General features: G+C 39.6%; 1 protein-coding gene across 1 annotated transcript in view; it reads left to right on the top strand.

Annotated features, from left to right (window-relative positions):
• Positions 1 to 23541, top strand: part of lrp1bb (low density lipoprotein receptor-related protein 1Bb) — a 289380-nt gene that overhangs the window by 148680 nt on the left and 117159 nt on the right. Inside the window, exons 17-24 of the mRNA XM_059343018.1 lie at positions 1494 to 1607; positions 6886 to 6966; positions 7106 to 7276; positions 9735 to 9917; positions 16112 to 16312; positions 18627 to 18872; positions 22340 to 22537; positions 23223 to 23427. Coding sequence (XP_059199001.1) covers positions 1494 to 1607; positions 6886 to 6966; positions 7106 to 7276; positions 9735 to 9917; positions 16112 to 16312; positions 18627 to 18872; positions 22340 to 22537; positions 23223 to 23427 — 1399 coding nt within the window. The remainder of the gene's footprint in view (positions 1 to 1493; positions 1608 to 6885; positions 6967 to 7105; positions 7277 to 9734; positions 9918 to 16111; positions 16313 to 18626; positions 18873 to 22339; positions 22538 to 23222; positions 23428 to 23541) is intronic.

Here is a 23541-nt window from a genome sequence, read left to right as displayed (position 1 = left end):
GTTTGTCTGAAATTCAGTGTCACTTTGGCTGCAGTTGGCCTCCAGCCCCTGCTGTCAGCAGCACAGAGCCATAATGTTTTCAGGTTGTCCGTCTGTCCCTCTCATTCCTGTGAACGTGAGGCCTCAGGAATGCCTTTAGGGAATTTCTTCAAATTTAGCACAAACGTTTACCTGGATTCAAGGATGAGCAGATTCGACTTTGGAGGTCAAACGCAGTCACTTCGTACATTTCTTCCCTAAGTGGTGGCGTTGGTGATAAATCCAAAAGGTCAAAGATTAACTTCACTGTGTCAATATGATGTTCTACAGAAAAACACTTTTCTGGCCATTATTCAGTGCCATATTTCACATGTGGTCAGAAACTAAATTGGTGACACTAATCTTGAGTGTCCACCTTGAGACTGTGGTGATTTTATTGATCTTCTGTGCTGCCGATGTAGGGTGAATCGTTCATTTTTCAGAATTTATAGATTTTTTACAATTTCCAATGTCATGGCTACACAAGACTGGACACACTGTGTTTGCATGCAGGGTGTTAACTGCAACTTGACTGGTTGACCGCAGCAACTGTGAGGCGTTTATTTCAAGATATATCACCTATAAAATATTGTCTGTAATTTCATCATTTTGCTTTTTTGAAAATCTGTCACAGTTTTCAATCTGTTTACACTTCTGTTTGCCTCAACACAGACAGCAATTATTCTATGAATGAATACTGAAGTATCATTTTCTGAAATGGGAATGTCAGAACATTTGTTTTGGTTCAGAAGCAACTGTTGCTTAGTTGATAGATGTAATTTTGTAACAGATTTTTGATTATACATTTCAATCAAGCTTATGAAGACCATTGGGAATGGAGATCTAACAGCTCTTTCATCTGTTCTACAACAACAGCCAGAAATAAACATTTTTCCGTACCATCTTTTGATAAAATTGTGCTGTATTCATCAGTTCCTTGAAAAGAGGTGTCCAGTGATGTCAAGGCGGTTATCACCGTTATGTCTCGCGGCCCTCAAGTAGCTTTAGTACAGTGCAATCAATCTCATTGTGTGAGAGCACTCTCCAATATCAAAGAGTTGTAGCACCTACTGTATGTCAGGAACACTTACAGTATATCACATATCCTCCCGTGTCCTCTCAGGAGCTTTTTATCCTTTAGAGGATCAATCAATGAGCATTAGCTAGAGGATGATGAATGTTCCCTCATCGTCAGATTGGCATGCATATCCCACATCAGCAAGACACCCCTTGTCTGCTGTCCATGCATGCTCACCATAGCTGTGTAGCATGTAACTGACAGCCTGTCAAGCAACAGCACATTTCCCATGGCTTTCAGACCTTCCCTGCCCTACTGTGTGATTGAGTGATAAAAAGTTTGCACTGGGCGGACATTGACATCCCAGTGATGTAGTGATCATTAGAGTTGTTGTGCACATCCCGCATTGACTTATGCACATGTGATTGAATTAAGTGGCTTCTTTCCTCTTTCTCAGCCCAGCCCTGTCAGGCTGACCAGCTCTCCTGCCAGAACGGACGATGTATACCTCAGGCCTGGAGTTGCGACCGGGAGGACGACTGTGGGGATATGTCTGATGAAACATCATGCAGTGAGTCACACACGGCTATTTATCGCATGTCACTCAAGTGTCACTCCGAACTGCTACTGTTGTTTGTGTTGCTCTGTTTGGTCAAGATGTAAAATAGGCCAGCTCTGTGTATGAATAGAATACTAATGCAGCCTTTTAGGGCTTTCACGAGTTGTTTACTCCTCCAGTTAAAAATGTTATGCCTTATCAGGGTATATTTAAGGCCCCAATGAGTGAGATGTTTTTTCTGTCTTATAAGATGTCTCTGAGGGTTCGTAGGGTTGTTGATTCATCCTGGTGACTCAATGATTACAAGCGTCAGGCAAAATTTCAAAACTCACTTCCCATTCTGCACTTGGATCTCTCAAAATGGGACTCTATAATTTATGTAGTTAACTCTGCCAGAGTCTTGTCGACATTCACTCTTTCACCTCTAATGGATTGACAGAAAATACGTGCTAAGCAGCACTCTATCCTGTCACACCGGCTAATTTGATATCATTTGTAATTATATGAAATGCTTATTTTTTTCACATAATGTTCCTAAAAGCAATCCAACATTATAACTCAATGGCAGACCAAGCTCAGGGTAATAACTGGACTTGTTGAGTGAATATTGTTTTCCCTATTTTACATAAAAGTTTTTTGACATATGAAAGCCATAACGCCATTGTCCATGGCAAAGGCTTTTGGTTTAAGCCAGGTTGTAAGGGATGGCAATGTCTGAAAAACTGTTCGATGGATTGCTGTGAAAATTGGTAGATGTCTTTGGTTCCAGCTTGCCGAACAAAAAATGCTACTTGCAGGGTTAGGGGAGAACGTAATATAAGAAACAGGATTAGGTATGTCATACAAAATCTGAGTTCTGAAGTTAAAATTGGGAGTTTTCTGAAAACAGTTACTATTTTTTAAGATTTTTTGGGCATTTTTCATGCTTTATTTGATAGTGGCAGAGAGAATGTAAGGCCACTAAGACGCCCCCCTACAGTTACTGTCTTTAAATAGATTGTCTGCCTGTCTTTTTTTTTAAACTTGGTGGAAGGGTGTAGCATGGGCCACAGAAGAACCCATTACATTTTGGAGTGAATCCAAATTTGGGGGTGAATACACAAATTACTTTTTGCTTTTGTTAACATTGCAAGATAGGGCATGGTCTGTGCTCCCCAAGTGCCCTTCTAGTTTGTTTTGTTTCCTCTAAAAGCCTTATCAAGCTTTTAAAGAGTGCAACAGTTTGTGTATACGCAGTGCACCTGCAACATGACAATGGCAGTGGAGACTGTGTCAAGAATGTGTTTTTGGCATGAAAGTATAAGACCCAGACAAATGAGCTCTGCAAGACTGAAGTATTCCAAAAGTAATCCAGAATATTTAGAAAGAGTTGATTTGATTATACTAATGAAAGGAATTACAAAAATATCATTTTAGGACATGCATTCATTTTAAAAGAAAACCCCCGAACATTAGCTGCTTATCATTTTTTCGTAACTTCTTGAATATTTTGCAAGTCCCTTTCACATGCATTACTTTATTCAATGGAGAGAGTTTTCTGAGTTGAATTATTGATGCTGTGCTCTTTGGACCAAGAACTCAACATGCCCTCACTGCTGGTCTCGGCTTAGAGGGGTGCTGCTGAGCAAACTGCATACTTTTGTCAAGTAGCACTGTTCTTAAGTCGTGTCTCGGTGGTATTACACAAACTGTCAGCTTCAGTTAGCAAAAGTGGCAGTCTGTGTTCTGGATTAATCTGAAAAAAACATAAATGAGAAAAATACATGGCACGCCATGATGGCCTGAGCTTTTTGGAGTGCTTTGAAGATGTGTTTAACCTTTTTTTATGCAACGCAAAAGAGCGATTTGGCTGTGAAAATATGTTTTCAGCTGTGAAGTTGAACTGTATGAATTACCAGCATACATTTTAAAAGATGGGGGTTAAGGTTTTAAGATTCTGCTTTAATCACTTTTTGTATTAAATCAGCCTTTTACAGTGATAGATGTTTGCCAAATGCTGCACTGTGCTGTATCGCCTCAGCCTCCCTTTGTGTGTCCTAAGCTGGTTCAATACGCAGTCACAAACAGCCAGGGTGTAAGCAGTAATTAAAGTTCATGCTCGGCTTCATTCAATCATAATCAAGCTGTGCAGCAAAACATATTCTCTGCCTTACTGTTGTCTGAGCTTCCTCAGGCATTACTTCTCTGTAGGCACTCTACTGTGCAGCTCTGGCAGCTCACTTAGCTTCAGTGGAACTACTGTGGGTTTTGGAACACCTGAAGCTCAGTGGTGGCCGCCTTAGAGATTGATGCTAATTTGGATTTTGTTTGTCAGTAGTTTAGTAGTTGTCACACAGTGTCTCATATTGGGCTCTCTGTTCACTTCAAGCCGTCATTATTTATGGATGTTGGTGTTCTATTTTTTTCACAGGCTCACTGTTTACTTGAAACCTTCATTATTTATGGATGTTCGTGCTTCATTTTTAATGAATGTTAAATTCCAACCAGTCACGCGCTGTCAGCGAGACCTAACACATTTGTGGGAAATATAGAAGACACTTGTCTGATAAAGATACAATATGTCTTCCCGACAGCGCCTGAGGTATTCCAGGCAGAAGCAGATGCCAACAAATCAATTCAAATGTAGACTTGTGTTTCATACTGAAGTCAATAAAGTTTCAGGCATCCTGTAAGGATATTTGAATAGCATTGTATGTATGTACAGGAGGGTATGTGACGGGAATACAAATGTCAATCCTGACAACGTCCTCATTCCACAAACTATATATTCTCAATACAGCACTGGTAGAGAAAATTGATGCTATAATGTAGACCGATTCAGTTCATGCAGTCTCCATGCAGTGATGGATGTTGGATCAGCTACTGGCTGAGGTGGTGATTTGCTTTCACTACCTTGCATTGTCAATTTAGGTTTTTATATGTATATATCGTATGATATCACGCACATATGGTGTCTCACTTTTCTGTATAGATCCACATAATGCAGTAAAGCCCCTCAGCACACACACACACACATGCTCATATATATATATATATATATATATATATATATATATACACAGCGAGGCATCGATTTCCATAGTTTGCAGGGGTTTGTTATATGCCAGACCAAGTTTTTTGGTTAATTACAATATTCATATTAATCCCACGACAAGCATCTACAGATAATTTTTTATTTTCCTCTTTGTCAAAAAATGTGGAATCTGTTAAGTTTAATTCTCAACCAATTCAGCCATGATGTGAAACCTTCAGCCCTTTGTGCAATGCAACTGAATGGGATGTTTTTTTTTTTTTTTTTTTCAGGGTAAACCGTGTTTTTACTTGGAAGTTTTTGTTAATGGAGGCATTGATCATTAGAAAAAAAATTGAAAACAACCTGTAAATAAATAATGGCTATGCAGTGCAACCTTTAGTGAAAAGCATTAATCAAAAGAAGAATTTCGGATTATCTCAACTTTTATTTCCCTCTTCTATCCAGAGCCACTTTTAACAACAAGTCTGAAAAGTCTTTCTGAAGGACAAGCTTTTACCTTAAATGAATACATTGAGCATTTAATCATTTTTATCCTCTGCTTGAAAAGCTTGGATTTGAAAGATTCTATTCTGTTCATTAGAAAATGCTGCACAATTACGGATGACTCCCAAATATTCAACCACATTCATATGTTGATGAATGGCATCGAGCCTGTCTTAAGACATGGACTTTAAAGTGAACAAAAAACATACTGATGTGTAGAATTGTAGTCAAACGGCGACCTTGGAAGGCTCAAAGATTAAACCCGTGAGTGTCAAAAGCTGCAGTTCCTTGAAAGGTGACTTTAGGCTGGTTCCACAATTGATCCCCGTTAATTATTGCTGCTAGAACAGAATGATGTCATTTTGTTCTTGCAACCCTGGAGAGAGAACAAATTCCTCTGTTCTTGACACATCATCTGGGCAGAACTTTTTCCTTGTGTGGTGTCCAAAAACAAGTGTTTGATTGGTCAGAACTTTGAATTAGAATAAGACATGTGCTGTAGTGGGAGGGCCCTATGAGAACTACGCAGGAGTTTCTAGAGTTTCTTGTGAAATATGAAATGTCCAGGTCAGAAAGAACTTTTTTCTTGTTCTTGCCACCTCGAGAACAAGAACAAATTTCTCTGTTCTTGTGGAGTATGTAAAGGGCATTTTGCCCATTTTTGGATTAGCTATGAGTTGGGTGAATTAAAGCTGCTGATAAAGCAGCAGCAACATCAGCTCAAGCTCAAGAAAAATTAGTATATGAAAGAAAAATTTAGAAATGAATAAGAGCCTATAAGAGTACTGATAAAATACTGATCCTAGAAGGAGTATAGAAGGAGTAGTAGTATCAATAAAATCTTCATGATACCAATCCTTAGTCTCTAAAACTATTTCCCCCTTCATGATAATTGTGAGGGGCTTACTTTTATTTTCTCAGCTGTTTAAATTACATTAGGGTTTAGATTTGTGGGAGTTTAGTGAAAAGACGGAGCCTTCATAGGGGGCTAGCCACAATTTTAGACGGCCTCAATCCACCCCGCTTCACCTCTGTTTTTGGATTAGCTGGGGGTTAGTTAGCTGAGATGAGCCACTGGAGCCACCTACTTTGAGTTTCATTTTGGTTGTTTTTTGGGCAGTCTGTGTCCTGGATGTTAGAGAATCGGGCTTGTAACTGGAGGGTCATCGGTAGAGCTGTGCATCTTCACTGTCGTCTCACGATTTCGATTCAATTGCGATTATAAAGTCCAAGATTCGATTTGATTCGATTCCCCGATGCATTACATCCTGGATCTTTTTTTTATTACATCACATTTACTTTTTCATTAATTAATACTACTGGTCTAAGGACATTCCTGATAACCAAAATTTCTGTAAACCAAAAAAATAGTACAGGCCTAGCCTACTATCCACGTTATCTGTCTGATTAACGGTTATCGATTATGGACTGTCACTGCATCGATGCAGAATCATCTACATCTGGATAGCGATGCATCAATTATACAATTATTTTCAACACCCCTAGTCGTCGGTTCGAGTCCCATGACTAACGGTGCCCTTGAGCAAGTCACCTAACGGCCCACTGCTCCCCGGGTGCAGAAATGTGCTGCCCACTGATCCCAGCATGGTGTGTTCACTGGTGTGTAAAGGGGTGGGTTAAATAAAGAGGTGTCGTGGGACTGATAAGTGAATCTTAACTCTAATCTCATACAGTCTGTGGCAGCACTACAAGTATTGGTTCAGCTTGATTTGGGATTGCATTTAATACATACTTGTATACAAATCTTTTCAGCCTTCCCCACCTGTGAGCCCCTCACCCAGTTCAGCTGCTCCAACGGACGATGCATCAGTGTGAAGTGGCACTGTGATTCAGGTGAGTACAAGAACCTTTTGAAGATTCTCATCATAGAAATCAAAGCTTGCTCATAAATTAATTTGTCCGTTGCTTCCACCATTACATTACATGTGTTTGTGAGGTCACGCCTCTCATGAGCATTTGTGCACATGTATAGATGATGACTGTGGAGACGGCAGCGATGAAGTGGGCTGCATCCACTCCTGCGCCAACAGCCAGTTCCAGTGCACCAGCGGGCGCTGTATCCCAGACCACTGGGCCTGCGATGGTGACAACGACTGTGGGGACTTCAGTGATGAGAACACGACTTGCAGAGGTGGATCAGCACGTAAGAACGCCCGCATTACCTTTGAAAAGTGGCGAGTCAGATAGAAAGTAGGAAAACTCCAGCTTCAAGTCATCCCCTTCAACACAAGATGACCTTTATCATTATTCATGTCTTACATCAAGACTGTGTACATATAATTATCCCTTTATATTTTAAGTCATTACTGGTTTTGCACTTTTTACTTTGTTGAAAGACCTGCCTCGCAGCAAAGTTTTCCTACTGGTAGCACCTTTATGGCGTGTATCAGCCTTTATATCTGTTTTAGTGTGCTAATGATTTCATTTGCAATTCAAATCATGTTTAAATTTAGGTGTTGTAATTACAAGTTTAACAATTAATCAGCTTGAGTCCAATAACTTTGTTTTCAGACTCACGTGTGACTAATCTTATCTCGTCTCTGTTTGGGGGAATTTTACCATCAGGAGTTGAATCATTTAATCTAATTACCACAGAAAGCTCATGCAAGCTCCTAGAAACTCACAGCTCACTTGCTTGTCACTAGAATGGGTAGACTATTCATCAAACCGTTTCCTGATGGGAACTGCAGGCTTCTCCACTCCCCCGTGTCTGCTTCTCCTTTTACCCCAGGGGATTGAATCTGTCTTAGCTTTGCCTCGGCTGTTGAGGAAATGCTTTTTCGGTTTGATTTTTAAGCATGAAGCAAATCATCTATACTGAATGCTCTATGCCACGACTGAAATTATTAAATATTGCTGTTTATTACAGTTTGTGCTCCTGTTGGAATGTATCAGAACATTCTCACAAATCACTCCAGCTTGCTCAATTACCCTATGTGTCGAACTATGACCCTTGGTTTTTCTGCCTGTAGTGGACATAGAAATTATGACTGGAGTAAAAGTGGAAGTCAGTAGACGAGGCATAAACAGAGATGACATCCATGTAGGGAGGAGGCTGGGTGAATGGATGAGGTAGACCTTTAACCAAGGAGACTACTATTTGTGTCCCATGTAAAAACCAAAAGTCAATGTTGACTTATGTGTCGTTTTGTGATTAGATCTCTGCTTGTGTGGTTCTCTCAGATCTACGTCGCTTTGGATAAAAGCTTCTGCTAAATGAAATTGTAACATTGTAACATTTTAACATTTATATGTAAGTTAATTGAGGTAAGGTAATATGTACGTAAGTTAAGCAACATAAGAAGCATCCTTCCCAGACACTATTACTTCCTCTTTAATGGTTAAGGCTTTTTTCAATCAGAGAAAGGGAGTTTGGTTAATAGTTATACATAATTCATTACCACTGCATCAGTGTGTTGTAGGATTTTGCGTTTTTTACTTCAAGCCACTGTGTTGATTGCACTTGATGTTAACAAGCTTGAAGGATGAACTACTATTGTTGTACATCATCTTAATGTTTTAGACACAAAATTCTTTTTGCAGCTTTGAGCACAAGATTTAGTTATCTGTCATTATTTGGTGAACTTTGTGGCTCATTAACATCGGGAAATCGGGAGAAAAAAAGGAGTTTAATCCTGTCTGATCCATAAGCCTAAATGCACAGTTAGTATATATTGAGGTATTGTTCTGGGCAATGCATTTCTTCCTTTAGGGGAGTAGTTGTTTCACAGTTTGAGCATGATGTTTTTAGATGGCCTTAGTTGTTTAAAGGGAAAAAACGGCAGATACTTAAGGTTGCTGTATCGGTATCGCACCTGAAAAAGTGCCATCATGCCATCCCTTGAAATGACTCAGTAAAATATTAAATATTAAACACACTGGAGGGGGGGCTTCAACCCAAAACACGATCTTGATCAAAATCTAACCAAGAAGTTTTTTTTTTAATTCATAACGTTACACACACACATTGAAATCTATCAGACCAGCCCCAGACTTTAGAAAATGATGTTAGAGTGGCACCCAGTGAATTAAAAATTGATGCCAAAGAGTGCTGAGAAAACATCCGTATGTGAAGAGTTGGCAGCGAGAACATGTGGATCACAAAACTTATCAGCACTTATTTTGTGTTATTCTAGTTCAGCTAGTGTTATTAAGTTTATAACTTCTTTATATGATTAAAATATACAGTTTGTTCCAATTTAATGATTTAGGAATATTAAGCCAGGATAAAAACATCATAGAAAAAGTGTGATGTATTCATTCTAATCAGGATATTCAGTGACTCCAATCCAACATATACAACATTATGGTGTAGTGGTACCAGTTTGTGTTCCTTGTAATGAATCCCAGTTGAGGAAAGAAACAGTGACAAGACAGAAACACCTTAAAGACATAAACCTTAAATACTGGAAGTGAAATAACTTCCCTCTTTGGAGCTAACAGACCCGTTATTGCTGCCAAGTGCTCCTCTCACAATGATAAATATGTGTAAACAGTAAAAGATGTCTCCTAAAATAATAGTTCAATTCTGCTGTGCCTTTGCTGATAACAGTGTGCTGTAGATCTGTGAAACAGTAATTGTTGAATGACTTTTGTTTCAGTGCTGCCATCTGTGATCGAGTGCAGTGGAGAGGAATTCCACTGTGTCACAGATGGAACCTGCATCCCGGAGCGCTGGAGATGTGACGGAGACAAGGACTGTGAGGACGGCAGCGACGAGAAAGACTGCGAGGGCACCAAGAGGATGTGCGACCCCAAAGCCAAGTTCACCTGCAAAGATACAGGTAGGGGAAACTGAAGAAAGAAAATCAACAGCAGCTATTTGCATATTAAAAAACAATCGCTACTTCCTTTTTACTCTTCTTGTGAATCATCTATATTTTAATCAAGAAGCTGCAAATTAATAATTGATTTTTTATATGTTACGTAGCCCCGATATATCATCCAGACATTTTAGATAAAGTCTGACATATGCAAACACTGGCGGAGTGTTGATTTTTACACTTCATTAGTTAACTGACACTGACAATGTTGGTTGGTCCGGGGTTTAAAAGCAGATCCTGAGGCATTAAAAACTATATTCAGCTTACATTTGAGTTTAGTGGGTAAATCTTGCATCATTCGCCTGAGACAGATGTTGTAGTTTTAGCACTCTGACAGCCTGGCTGAACTAATTTCAGCATGAAGGAAAGAAACACAGCAACAGAGAGAAAGCCAAATCAGCTGACTTGAATATTCACAATATAAAATTACGTTATATTTAGATTAGTTGGAGACACATGGAGTACAGACTGATTTTATTACTTTGTCTCATGGAAAACTATGAAAAGCAATTATGAATTTTACTTCTAAATTAGTCATGATGGTTACTAGTCTTAACAAGGCCTAAGCTTCCTCAGATTAATAGCAGAGACCTAGTTCTTATTTTTTTTAAATGCTGTTTATCTGCCTGGACTTTCACAGTACTTAACCTTCACATTTAGAGCTGTAATAAATAATATCTCTCAACATTTTTACTCCAGTCTTTTGCTCACGTCTTAAGAGAGAAGAAGAAAGTGTCTCATCATTTCATGAATTTCTTTGTGTGTATCAGTTATAAATTAGGCTGCCAAATGGCTCTCTTCCCTTTCATAAAGGTTTCACTCTCAGACAGCCTCTAGGGGCTTAACCACTCTCCACTTTGGAGCAGTGCCGTGAAGTTTGCCTGTACTTGTTCGACCAATTAGGACAGACCATCTAAGTGGCCCCGTATAAACTCCCCCATTTCCTCAAAACCCAGCATCCGTTTTGTTTCAGCAGCAGAAAGGAGAAGGTCAGACAAAGATTCCGTTTGCTTTCTGTCTTTAGCTCTGCAGCTTTCCGCTCATCCCTTGACAGTATTATCAAGAACGGAGGCAATGCTGCGTGGTGAAGGGTTGGTTAGACCACACAATTATTATTCACTCTAATTCTGCAGTGTCACACCCCTGTGCACTGGTGCAGCTCGTTCTGTCCTCCTCAAAAGAACAGAGTGCCCTCTCCAACAATATTCAAAAGGCATTCTGAAATTGGCCATCTTATCAATCCTGACAGATTCAAGGGAGAAGGAGCTGTATTGCTTTCTTTTATTTCCACTTCTCAGATAAAACAAAGATGTGAGACTCATTGCAGACCTATGCCCGGTTTGAATGCTGGGAATTTGGATGCTTTTTCTTGTTCATTCCACCTTTGGGAATGGATGCTTTTCCTCAGGCGGGAGCTCAATCGCAAACAGAGATAGGAGATTTCAATGTGGAGCTTCTACTTAATGCAACAATACCACTCCACAAACACACAGATCTGTTTGTTCACATGTTCATTTGAAGAAAAAGGGATATGTAGGAAAAACTAAGGCAACTCAAACAAAGAATAGATTGAGTACTATGGTAAATATTTCTCCAGCTGCATATTTTATAGAATTGGAACATCCATTCTCTCCCCTTAAATGCATGGGAATTACAGTATAGGCAGATTATGAGATAATGGGCCTCTGGGCACAGACATGTAAAAGACTCTCCCCACCTAAACAAAACACAGACAGCCTCTTTAGTTCTCTCTTTAAAATCTCTCTGTGATTTTGAGTCTCTACAGTTGCTTTGTGTCTCTTTGTTGTATTTCTGTGGTCATTTTGTATCTCTGTAGTTGTCTTGTGTTCTTTGTAGTCATTCTGTGGCCCCGTTTACACGAGGACGCTTGCGGGTAAAAACGTCAAAATATTGGACCGGAAGTGCCTTTCGTTTAGACGTTGACGGCGTTTTTGGGGCTTAAAAACGCAAAAATCTGAAACCACCTTCCAAAGTGGAAAAGTTAAATACGCTCTGCCGTAGCGTGTCCGTCTACACTGCCAAGACGCAAAACTCTGCTCAGATCTGCTCACGTCACGTATGTGTTTACATCACATACATGCTCCAGTAATGGAAAATAATCAAACGTGGGATTATTTCCATGCGTCGGACCTTCAAGCTGCTCTGGCAGCTCTAATAAACTTACAGGAGTCTTTCCACCAAATGTACAGGATATGTACAGATAGTATTAGTGAACAGAGAAGGATCTGTAATTACCTCTATCACATTTTGGATGCACCAATTGGTCGGAGGTGAGCCAGACGGCTTTGGACGAGACCTGGGAGATCTAGTGGATGGTGGATAACTTTGTGGAAGGAGTAGCTGATGAAAATACGTGGCATGAAAACATCCGCATGCCCAAAGATGCTCTTACCGCTTTAAGTGATGCCGCCTGGCATGCATACAATCCAATTCCACACACTTTTGCGTCATCGTATGCACATAGATATCCTCCCGAAAACGCTTGTGTAAACGCGGAATAAAAAGTGAAGACGTGACACCACTTTTGCGTCTTCTGTTCAGACCGTCATCATGTAAACGTAGCCTGAGCCTCTTTGTAGTTGTCTCTTCGTAGCCACATTGTGTCTCTGCCTGTTTGTTTCTTCTCTTTTCATAGCTGCTGTGACTTACCTTGTGTCTCTTTGCAGCCTTTTGACATTTCTTTGTAGTTGTTTTGGCCTCTTAGTCATCATTTTGTTTTTCTTTGTGATCATTTTTAGTCTCTTTCTGGCTGGTATGTTTTTCTCTGAGTGAAGTGTTGAAGGTGAAGGCCAAGTGGGCCCCTGGGCCTCTGCCTGATAAGCCAGTTCGGTAACCCATCCATGATCAGAATGAAATGTATTTGAATCAAAGAGAAATGGTTTAGTGAAGCTGCTCCTGTAAATGTTGCCATTTAATTGGGCACTTTAGGCTCTAGTACGTTAAATGACTGATTCAATTTGATTTCTATTTCATAGAGTTCAGAGGTTTCCATTACATTTTAGTTGAAATAGAAATGAAGTCAACTGTCGATTTGCATAGATATACTCTGGGTTATCCATAAGTGAGATTTTAAATATCAATTTTTTTTGGTTTTGAACAAAACAGGTGAAACATATAAAAATACATACAGTGCTTAACCACTGAGCTTATGCCACAGCTGTCCTAAATTAACAGCATTAGTAATTACCTAAGTCATTTTCATGTTTCTGTAATGCTTAATACAGCAGTATGTAGAAGCTTTTTAACCGAAATGATGTTTTAACGCTAAAATATAATGATTATCGTTATCCATTCATTTTCAAATGTACTGTTATACAAATAGACTGTAAATATAGTAAAGCACATTATTATTCCTTGATTAAGATGTCAAATTACAGTTATTTACTTGCTTTCTGAACAGAAAAATGAGTCTAAGTGGTTGAATGTTATGCTTGATTCATTTCTGATTCTTAAGTTATTTATATTTTCTAATTTTTATGGCAGGTGGTCTAATAATTGTGTTAATCACTGTAAATAACTTGAAACTGAAAACTGAAAAATTGAGATTTGACCAATTTACGCAGTTATGGTTCAAGAGCTAATTTATACAGTCTTTGGTCAAGAGACAATGTTGAAGCATAAACAATATCAAGCATTTTCATATAGTGGCTGTCTTGTTGTAATTTGTTTTTATGGTAATTTACAAATTCTTCAACTTTGTCTAGGCCTTCAGTTTGGGGGGAATTTATAACTAAGGCAAATGGGGCAATAGGCTGGATGTCAGTTCTCGGAGAGCTCAGCAGCTCATGTCTCAGCCTTTCAATTATGTGCTTACTGTTCAGTCTGGCAATGTGCCCACAGTGTTCACAGGCCCAGTCCAGGATCACTGCCTCAGGCTAAATGGACAGGAGGATAGTCAGTGTCTCCAGCCAGTGACTATCACTAGTAGGATGGGTTGGGTATGCCTCTACCAGTGGCCATCCAAGTATTAAACTTGTAGTAGCAAAAGTATTTCACCTCCATCCAACCATGACTGGTTATCTTGGCAGCTACAGGCTGGGATCTAATGGGTACATTAATTCTTTAAGTATCACACAGATGCAGTTACTGATGCAGTAGTCGAGCCTATGCAGCTTGTTGGAAGTTTGTTCTCATACAACATGGGTTGCATAACCTTTATAGCATGCTGTCAAATGAATGTAGGGTTTATTCATTCATATTAAAGGTGCATGTAGGCTGCAGGCTCCATTGTCTGATTTTATACATGATGGTGTAGGTAGACATCTGCATTCAATTCCATAGATTTATTGTCCTAAACATGGTATTCACATATATTCATCTCAAATAATCTCAATCTTCTGAGTTAGACAACAACAACATGTAAAATAAATGTGAAGTTCTTTGTCAGTGTAGAACCCCTAATGATGAGTAAAGTATAATAAAAATAAACAACCACAAGAACTATGAATTTACTCATCCATTATTTAAAAATAAGTATTCAGTCGTGGATAGAGGAGGGACCAATATGAATACAAAAAGTTACCATCTCTGCAGGAAATCCAGCTGTGGATAAGCTGAATTTTTGTTGAATTAAAGATGAAACTTTTAGATGTTTGAGCCTGTCTATGTTTGGAGAGAATATAAAATATAGATAACCCACTCAAAATAATAAGCAATGGTTATGTTTAATAAAGCCACTCAGAAGTACTCCCGTCCTTTTGTGTCTCTTACTCCCTGAATGAAATCATGTTGTTGTTGTTGTTGTTTTGTTTTTTTCCATTTTCAGCCACACCCTTGTCCCATCTTTTGCTTTCCACAGACAAACTATCAAAACTCATCAAGTTCAATTTTGGAAAAGTGAAATTGCCAAAAACAAGACTGGTAAATTCAGCTGTACAAATGATTAACCTCCTTGTCCATGTGCATTACCGCAAACACAACAAGTTTGATGACAGTTAAAATGGAACATTTCTGTGCCCCAAGTGCCATCCATATTTTACGCATGAAAAGCTTGAGTATTCAGAATAGCACATAAGCTTATTTTTTTCAACTGCAACTGCTCTGGCACCATGTTTGGCATTTGGAAAATCAGTGGCTAAATTAAAAGTGTCATCTGACTATTTTTATAGTGGCATCTGGAAGGCTTAGAAGTATTAAGACGCCTGAAACAAACACACTTTATCGCACACAACATCCACACACCCTCAGCAGTCGCTTCAGCCTCCCACGTTGGTTTGTACTGATCCGGCACCAAGCATAAACCAGTGGGATCTCAAAACCCTATGATGTAGCTTTGATGGAAAAGTATAAATTGGATTATGCTGCGATCCAGGCTTCACCTGGGAGCGTGCAAAAATGATACATCCGGATATCTGTATTGTTTTCTTCCTCGCCCCCCTCCGCGCTTCCACCTACCTCTTTCCAACCTGCACGGTGAGGGAATTACAAATTACACTCTAGTGTAGGTACCAGTGTATGGAATATTATTCTTGTGTGGATTTTTTTCTTCAAGTTGAACGTTTAGCCCAGAACTGAGAAAGAGTTTGTTGTTGATTGAGGACCCTTGGGGAAAAAGCATGGCATTTTTTTCTGTTTAATGTTTATTCCAAAGATTTAGCAAAGAAACTGAAGAATGAAACATTCTAAAGTTGGAAAATGTAGGAAAAATTAATTCTTGGTGGCACATATGAAGATAAGTGGTGAGTGTCTTTTGGCAGTTTTTTTTTTTTTTTAATCATTTATAGTCATTGCATTTGTTTGGCCATAATCGAAACACTCAGCAACTAGATAATATTTTGGTATCAGAAGCATTCTGGTTTCCATTTATAGTCCAAAATGGATTTACAAAGCAGGCTTTGGTTGCATGCAGGTGAACAGTTCAAAGCAAAAGAGGCAAATGCATTGGCAAAATGAAATCTTAAACCCATCAGCCATCACCTGACAGCCATTTAGCTTATTATTTTTTAATTATCTGCATTCATATGCAGAGAAACAATCTAGTCCAAGAGGTTGGCTGTCAACTCCAACTCCATTCTAGCATCTCAAGTTGTTAATCAGACTGTAAACAATGACTGGTGGGAGTCTTGGATATCAGTTGTCTGTTATCTGGATAGCCAATTTAAACTCTGCCTATCTCCACATTTCATTCTCTACAGGCAAGTGTATCACAAAGAGCTGGGTGTGTGATGGGGACATTGACTGTGAGGACCGCTCAGATGAAGAGTCCTGCGAGTCGGCTGTCTGTAAGCCACCCAAGTACCCTTGTGCCAACGACACCTCTATCTGCCTCACACCTGATAAGATCTGCAATGGCAAAGTGGACTGTGCAGACCGCTCAGATGAAGGACCTATCTGTGGTACGTTTGTTTTTTGCAATCATACCCTTCGAAAAAAATATAAAATTGTTTTCTTTTGCCATCCTGCAAGATCCTGCAAATGATACTCTACTAAATACAAAAGTATGTGGGTCGTTTGATTGCTGAAAATCTCATTCCACCACCATGGAGATATGCTGCTAACATATAGTGTGTTAGCTGCTACTCTCCTGGAATGCTTTGCACAAAATTTTGGAGGTTAGCCACCGACCTGTCATTCCAGTTCAGCCTAAGGGTGTTGGATGAGGTTAAGGTCAGTGCTCTGTGCAGGCTAGTCCAATTCTTCCCCACCAAGCCCTAAAACAAAAAACAACAAAAAAATAACATTTCTTCTGGTTGGCTTCATGCATTCCATCCAACCATCTATTTTTAGTTGCTAATTTGGGTCTGGGTCACCAGGATAAGCAACCTAGCCCTAACAGTATGTCCCTTTGTTTTGGCCTTTCACTAACTATTGCCACATACTACTATAACAACCACTGATAAGTACACAAAGAGATTGATATATTGTAAAAAGCTTCTATAGTAGTTATCAGTTATGCTTATTGTGTCACTTAGCAATATATTCCAACAGTCTGATGTTGACCACTTACATCACCTCTGTTCAGCATACATCTATATGGGCAGTATGTCCCAAACAGTCACAATTATGGGTGAAGATACTACTTCTCCCTGAACTTCTAACCTCTGAGGAAAGTAATAGACTGACAAGTACAAGTTAGAGAAGTTTGTATTGATTTTTGGACTTTAAGTTATAAAACTTGGAATCCATCTCACTAACAAAATCAAGCTGACCATAGCTGTTCGTCTTCCCGAGGATCTTTTAATAGCCACACTTGAAGCCTACAGGGGGTGAGTGTTTGATACTCAAAAGACATATTTTGGGTGAGAAATCACTTTAAAGTGAAAAGACCAATAAAAAAAAGCTGTCAAAAATAATGATTCCCATGGACTTCTAGGCATTTTGGATGTTGCGATTCTCCTACTGTGTCTGAGGTTCTTTGATTGACATTTCTTACAAGGACAGACACACTGAGGTTGGGGGCACTGTTTTTTTTTTTTTTTTTTTGAGAAAATCTAACAAAGCAAACAGTGACAACTTAATAAACCACATTTACATTGCAAATTAAAACCTCAGCCCATTCTTCCTCTTTATTTAAATATAACTCTTCATTTCTCACAATTTACTTTTTATCAGCTTTGCAGAGTTGCAGAAAAATTAATTGGAAAAGTTGGAGCACTGTCACATCCTCCAATTTTCAGAGGTTCAGGACAGGCTACCTGCTGAGGCACCTCACAGCACTCTTGCTAACACTCACTTAAATTTTTCATCTGAAGTTAAATCATGGGATGATGAAGAATATCTCTCAGAGGGCCCCTGCTACATCCTCTCCTTCAGAGATGAAGAACCGGTCTGTGTTGCCTCAGAGACCGTAGGGACAGAACATGAAGTAATACCCCGGCTTCCTGGTGATGGCAAATGTGGAAGTGTTTGTCCAGTAGCCTTCGGAGGGACGAAACAGATCTCATGTGACCAACTCCAGTCATCTAATCTCTCAAAGTGAGCAGTGTCAACATGGAGGTTCATTTTCTAGAGCGTCCCTAACCAAGCCTCGGGGGGGCCCTACAGGACCTTTTGAGTGTGCGTGTTATAGTAGCTGAAAAGAGGGCTTCTGTCTCTTCATAGACAATTATGTGTTCAGCGAGACCTTGAGAGGCTGATTGATTTGCGGCAGCTCAGCAGGATTCACACTCACCAAACACAACTGTGACCACATACCTCCCCCTCCATTGAGAGAGGCCACTGCTGTTGCAGCCCACCTTGAAAAGACAGTCTTAATCACAGTGGGAGGAGAGATGCCAGATCAGTTTTATTTTCACAAATATACTGCTCCATCTTGACCTGGCAGCTGCTAACAAAACCCAGGTGTGTAGGGCAGGAAAACAACTTAGATAAAAGAGAACGACGTCACTCTTTATATCACTTCTGAAAGTGTTTGACAGTGCATAATGTTCTTTTTCCTGTTTTTGTTTTTGAAGAGAATCGACTGTGTGAAGTCTCATTATACAGTACCTTTATTTGATTAGATTGTAAACACCAAACATATGTTAATCTTTCATTGTGACACAACACATAAAACCTGTTTAGATTCCATGCAATTACTGGCAATTAGTCAGTCTGCAGGATCCAGATTCAAGTGCTGCTACCTTACAATGCTGCCACACATACTGTATTTTTCAAATGCTCTTCTAAGTCTCTCTTTCAAGTATTTTTTTGTCCTTTCTTCACCCCCAGATATGTGTCTTGTTGCCAGAGGAGGCTGCAGCCACCAGTGCACTGTGGCACCAGGGAAAGGAGTTGTGTGTTTTTGTCCCCCTGGGCTTCACCTGGACTCCAGTAACAAGACATGTGAGGTGGTAGACTACTGTAGCCGTCACCTGAAGTGCAGCCAGGTGTGTGAGCAATACAAGACCACTGTAAAGTGCTCCTGTTATCCAGGATGGATGCTTGACCCTGACGGAGACAGCTGTCACAGCACAGGTAACAGACCCTAGCCCTTTGTCCTTTTAATATTTTTTGTTTGTTTGTTGCTGTTGGCTTCATAGTGATGGTGTGCTGCTGTCTAATTGTTGACTCAGTGTAATTAAAGTTCATCCCAGGCCATGCTTGTTGTTCTTAGACTGTATTCCTGCAGTGTTGGTGCCTTTAATGAAACATTTTAGTATCACTTATTAAGATTCACATTAAAGATAGGAGAAACTGAAAAGGAAAACAATAAAAGTCAAACAACAGAATTGGAAGTTTCTCTGCTCTTGTGTTTGAGTGCTGGGGAAGTGGAGAGGTAGTCGGACGAATAGTAATAGGTGTTGATTTAGGGTACTGTCAGGTCAAATCCAATCAGTTTCAAATCTGAAGAGGCATCTGGGCGATGAGTCCTGTCTCTTTCTATCTGTGCTGATGCTGAGTGAAGGAAGCATGCTCCCCCTTCTCCAACCACCAGAGCTTTGTTATTTCATTCAGCTGTGCACAAGTTCACCTCAGGCCTTTCCCCATACAGACACAAACATTTTGCCCGTGTAGCATCACATTATAAATTCAAGCTTTCCGCTGTTCTGTTATTTAATAATCTATTTGATGAGACCGCTCTGTAACTGCTTAGAATACAATAGTCATACACACATGCAGTTGGCTTGTCACATTCAGATTTATGGACCTCGTTTTGATTACTTGCTCCTCTATTTCACTCCAGGATTGATGGCAGTTGCAGCCCTAATCTTACATTAACGCGGGAAAAGAACACACCATTTTCTTTGGAAGCCGATCAGAATTCTACGGCTTCATCATAAATCAAATTTTGCATACAAACACAAACATTCCAATTTAATCTTGAGAGAGGTGTTATTGGATTCTTTGTGAAGTCACACACACACATCCACTCCTCCTTTTTTTCCTTTGTACATCTCAGGAATAAAAGAATTGCAAGTACAAGTCTCCACTCCACTAGTATTGTAGCTAGTCGCAACACCGAAATGTGTCATTGAAGCAAGGACACCATTTTAATTGCATTTTTACAGTTCTGTTCCCTAAAGTATGATTTAGTCTAGAATGCTGTGAAGAGAGTTTTAGTTGTGCAAACATTTCTCCGAAGCAGAAATAATCTTACTGATTGAACTAAACCTCAGTGGGCAAGGCCAGAGAAGTTCAGTATCCAAGCACTGTTGGCAGCTTTTAGACTTGCCACTAGATTTAGCCACTTCTTAGAGACCCTGCAAAAATGCATTTCTCAAAAGAGACCACTTACAAATGTATCTACTTTTTTCAGAAAATTGAAAAAATGTAATGTGCTGATTCCCAAAGTGTTTGGCAACAAATTGGTTTGGCTGCAAGTGATGCATATAAATTTCCACTCCATGGTGGTATAAACCAGTGAGACATAAAGTATGTCCTCTACACAGTGGATCAACAGAGAGCCAGCTGAGTGAAATAAATATATGGAACTAAATTAAGGTCAATTGTTTCAATTACCCTGCAGAGTTTACTTGATCCGAGCAAACCACTGTAATACATTGCCATAATGTTTTGATAGAAAACACGCTGCATGTCAAGGAGAGTCATACAGTATATCCCTGCTTTATTGATATGAACATCATTTATTCTATAATTCTAAAAGTTAATGTAACAAAACATAAACATTGCAACAGTTGCACATTTATACAAATTGCCCTTGTCACGGCAGACAATTTGAATTGCAGCCTGGTCTACTAAAAAAAATCCCATGTGACTAAACTGCATTATCAATAACATATCAAAGGAAACACATTTTCTGCCAGATTACGTTTGTTCTTGACATATCACAAAAAATGTTTGTAATCAAAGTCTAAAATTTGTGTTAACATTACAAACATACTCATTTTAACTCAAACCATTTACTGTAGATATGTTGCCCAAACCTAACCAAGTTACGTAACAAATGTATTTTTTTCAGCCTAAACCATGATCATTTTATAAACTTAACCCCGTAGTTTTGTTGCCTAAACTTCACCAATTTATGTCACAAATGTATTTGTTTTAAACATATAGTGGGATTTTTTATAAACCCAACCAGGTGGTTTTGTTGCCTAAACCTAACCAAACCAAGTCATGTAACAAATGTGTTTGTTTTAAACATACCATGATGTTTTAAGAAACCTAACCAAGAAGTATTGTTGCCAAACATAACCAAAGTGTAACCACGAAATAAAACAAGTATTTTACCTGTAGTTTATTTCAAATCACAACATTAGCCACATGTTTAAAACTGCAACTGTAATCCAAGAGAAAATGCATTTCCCTTGATATGTAATTGAGAATGCCCTTCAGTTGTATAGGGATGTAATTTTTGGGAGCATGCACAATAGGAGGACCCAGAAACTGAAGCAGCTAAATGGAATGCAGACAGAATTCATGTATAAACATTACCGGTACTTTTCCTAATATGGCATGTCAACATTTATCCTGTAAACACCTTGTAGACAGTGATACACAGTTAAGTACAACATGTCTACTGACTTTGTTGAGCTAATGTAAAAAAAAAAAAATAACACATGTTCTGTCTTTGGCTAGGATTAGGTAGAGCTTTGATGGTTGCTATGTTAGCAGTAATGTAGATCCTTTAGTAAGGCTCGGTGCATTTTAATACATTTGGAGCTTTCTTTGATCTCTTGCCTTTTTAACCTGGCTTCATGTCAATTTATTTGCAGAGCACAAAGTAACACAACAAACCCTGACCAAAGTAATCAGCACTGATGTTAAAAGCACATAAAAACTGTCCATAAATTATAAAAAGTACAAAAGGCATAGCACAGAACACATCTAATGTAGGTAAAGGAGTAGCTGTGCACCTTTAGACTTAGCTGGTACTGTAGGATGAAGAGGAGGAACTAAAGATTTAGGGGCCTGGTGGTGAGCTATAGGGACTGAGGAGGTCACATACTGTATAGGTAATCAGTCCAATGAGAAATTGTGGCCTTGCCTGGCAGGGAGTTACCAATGATTTTACAGTCAAATCACTTTCCTCTAAAAGTTGGAGTTCTGGCTCAAAAAAATACAAAGTAAATCAGGCAATTTGAATGTGTGAATGAACATGTGTAAATGTGTGTATTCATTGGTGTGACATCACATGAGGGTTTTAAAATGCTGTAGTTATTTAATAATGTGGTAATAAGTGATTTTTAGGATACATTTTCATGGTATATTGTAACAATTTAATTGTTTTTTTTCTGCAGCATTTGACAGTAATATTCCTCAGAAAATCTGCCCGTGCTTCATGTGTAGTGGTCAGTGATGCACTCCAGTTGTACTCCTGTTAAAGAAAAAAAAATGGCTGTCACAGCTCACTTACCAGTCCAAAACATTCTCTCCCTTTGTTCAACACTTCGCCTGCTGTCACACAACAATTAACAGTTTACTCAAACCATTGCTCAGCTCTAGGTGGCCTGTGTTTGTTTCTTGTCTCTGTCCTTGGCCAGATCCCTTTGAGGCTTTCATCATTTTCTCAATCCGGCATGAGATAAGACGAATAGACCTTCACAAGAGGGACTACAGCCTGCTCGTGCCAGGGCTGAGGAACACCATTGCGCTAGACTTCCACTTTAATCACAGCCTCCTTTACTGGACAGATGTGGTGGAGGATAAGATCTACAGAGGAAGGCTCTCTGAGTCTGGCGGTATGTGCACGTACACCCACATACACAAACATTTGCTATCTAAAGACCGATGTGATGTATCGGCTAAAGAGAGTCATGTCTTGCTCATCTGCGCTCCAGCAGCTGTAATGGAAGTCTGAGACAGTGGCGGTGATAACGCTCTGTTTTACTCTACTGTCTTTACATATACCCAGGTCTGATGCCGCCAGTTGATATTGTCTCTCCCTGTACGTTTATCTCAGGCTGTCCAGAGTTTAAAAAAATACTGCAGGACCACAAGTATTGAGCTGCTGTAGTACAGTATCACTCCCTCATAAAATGATGATTCAGAAGTTCTCTTTGACTCTGCATGTTTGCACATGGCAGTACATTCCCCGGGTTTGCCTGCCTTTATTTCCCTCTGCGGAGTTGTAGAAATCGCCTCTTACAGTAGCTGTACCTATTCCATCCTTTTGTGATGCACCCATAAAAGCCCCTGCATCTGAGAATAATTGTAAACAGCTAGATTATAAATATTGCGGGGAAACCCTTTTACCATCCTTAATGGAATCCTGAAGAAAGCAATCTTTTTTTATATGGAAGAGCTTTCCTCAAGAGCGCTCTGAGTATCGTCTTTTACTTTGAGAAGTTTTTTTCTAGTCACTGTAAAGAGACACCAACCAACCAACCAACCAATGTTGCTCCTGTGCTGTTGTTGTTGTTTCAGGTGTGACAGGGATTGAGGTGGTCGTGCAGCACGGTCTCGCCACCCCAGAGGGCCTGGCCGTGGACTGGATTACGGGAAAACTCTACTGGATTGACAGCAATCTAGACCAGATTGAGGTGGCCAAGCTTAACGGAGATATGCGCACCACACTGATCGCCGGAGGCATGGAGCATCCACGGGCCATCGCTCTCGACCCGGGCCAGGGGTACGTTCCGCACTAACTCCCTCATACAGAGCCTGCTGGTGGCCGTCTAATCTATCACGCACCGAAATTATTGGAATAAAGTAAAATTACAGCCCCCTTGTATTTCTCACTTCA

This window comes from Centropristis striata, chromosome 10 (assembly GCF_030273125.1).
Source record: "Centropristis striata isolate RG_2023a ecotype Rhode Island chromosome 10, C.striata_1.0, whole genome shotgun sequence".
In the NCBI taxonomy this organism is placed as follows: Eukaryota; Metazoa; Chordata; class Actinopteri; order Perciformes; family Serranidae; genus Centropristis; species Centropristis striata.
Note: the sequence above shows the minus strand (reverse complement) of the source record. Positions and strands in the feature narration are given on the sequence as shown.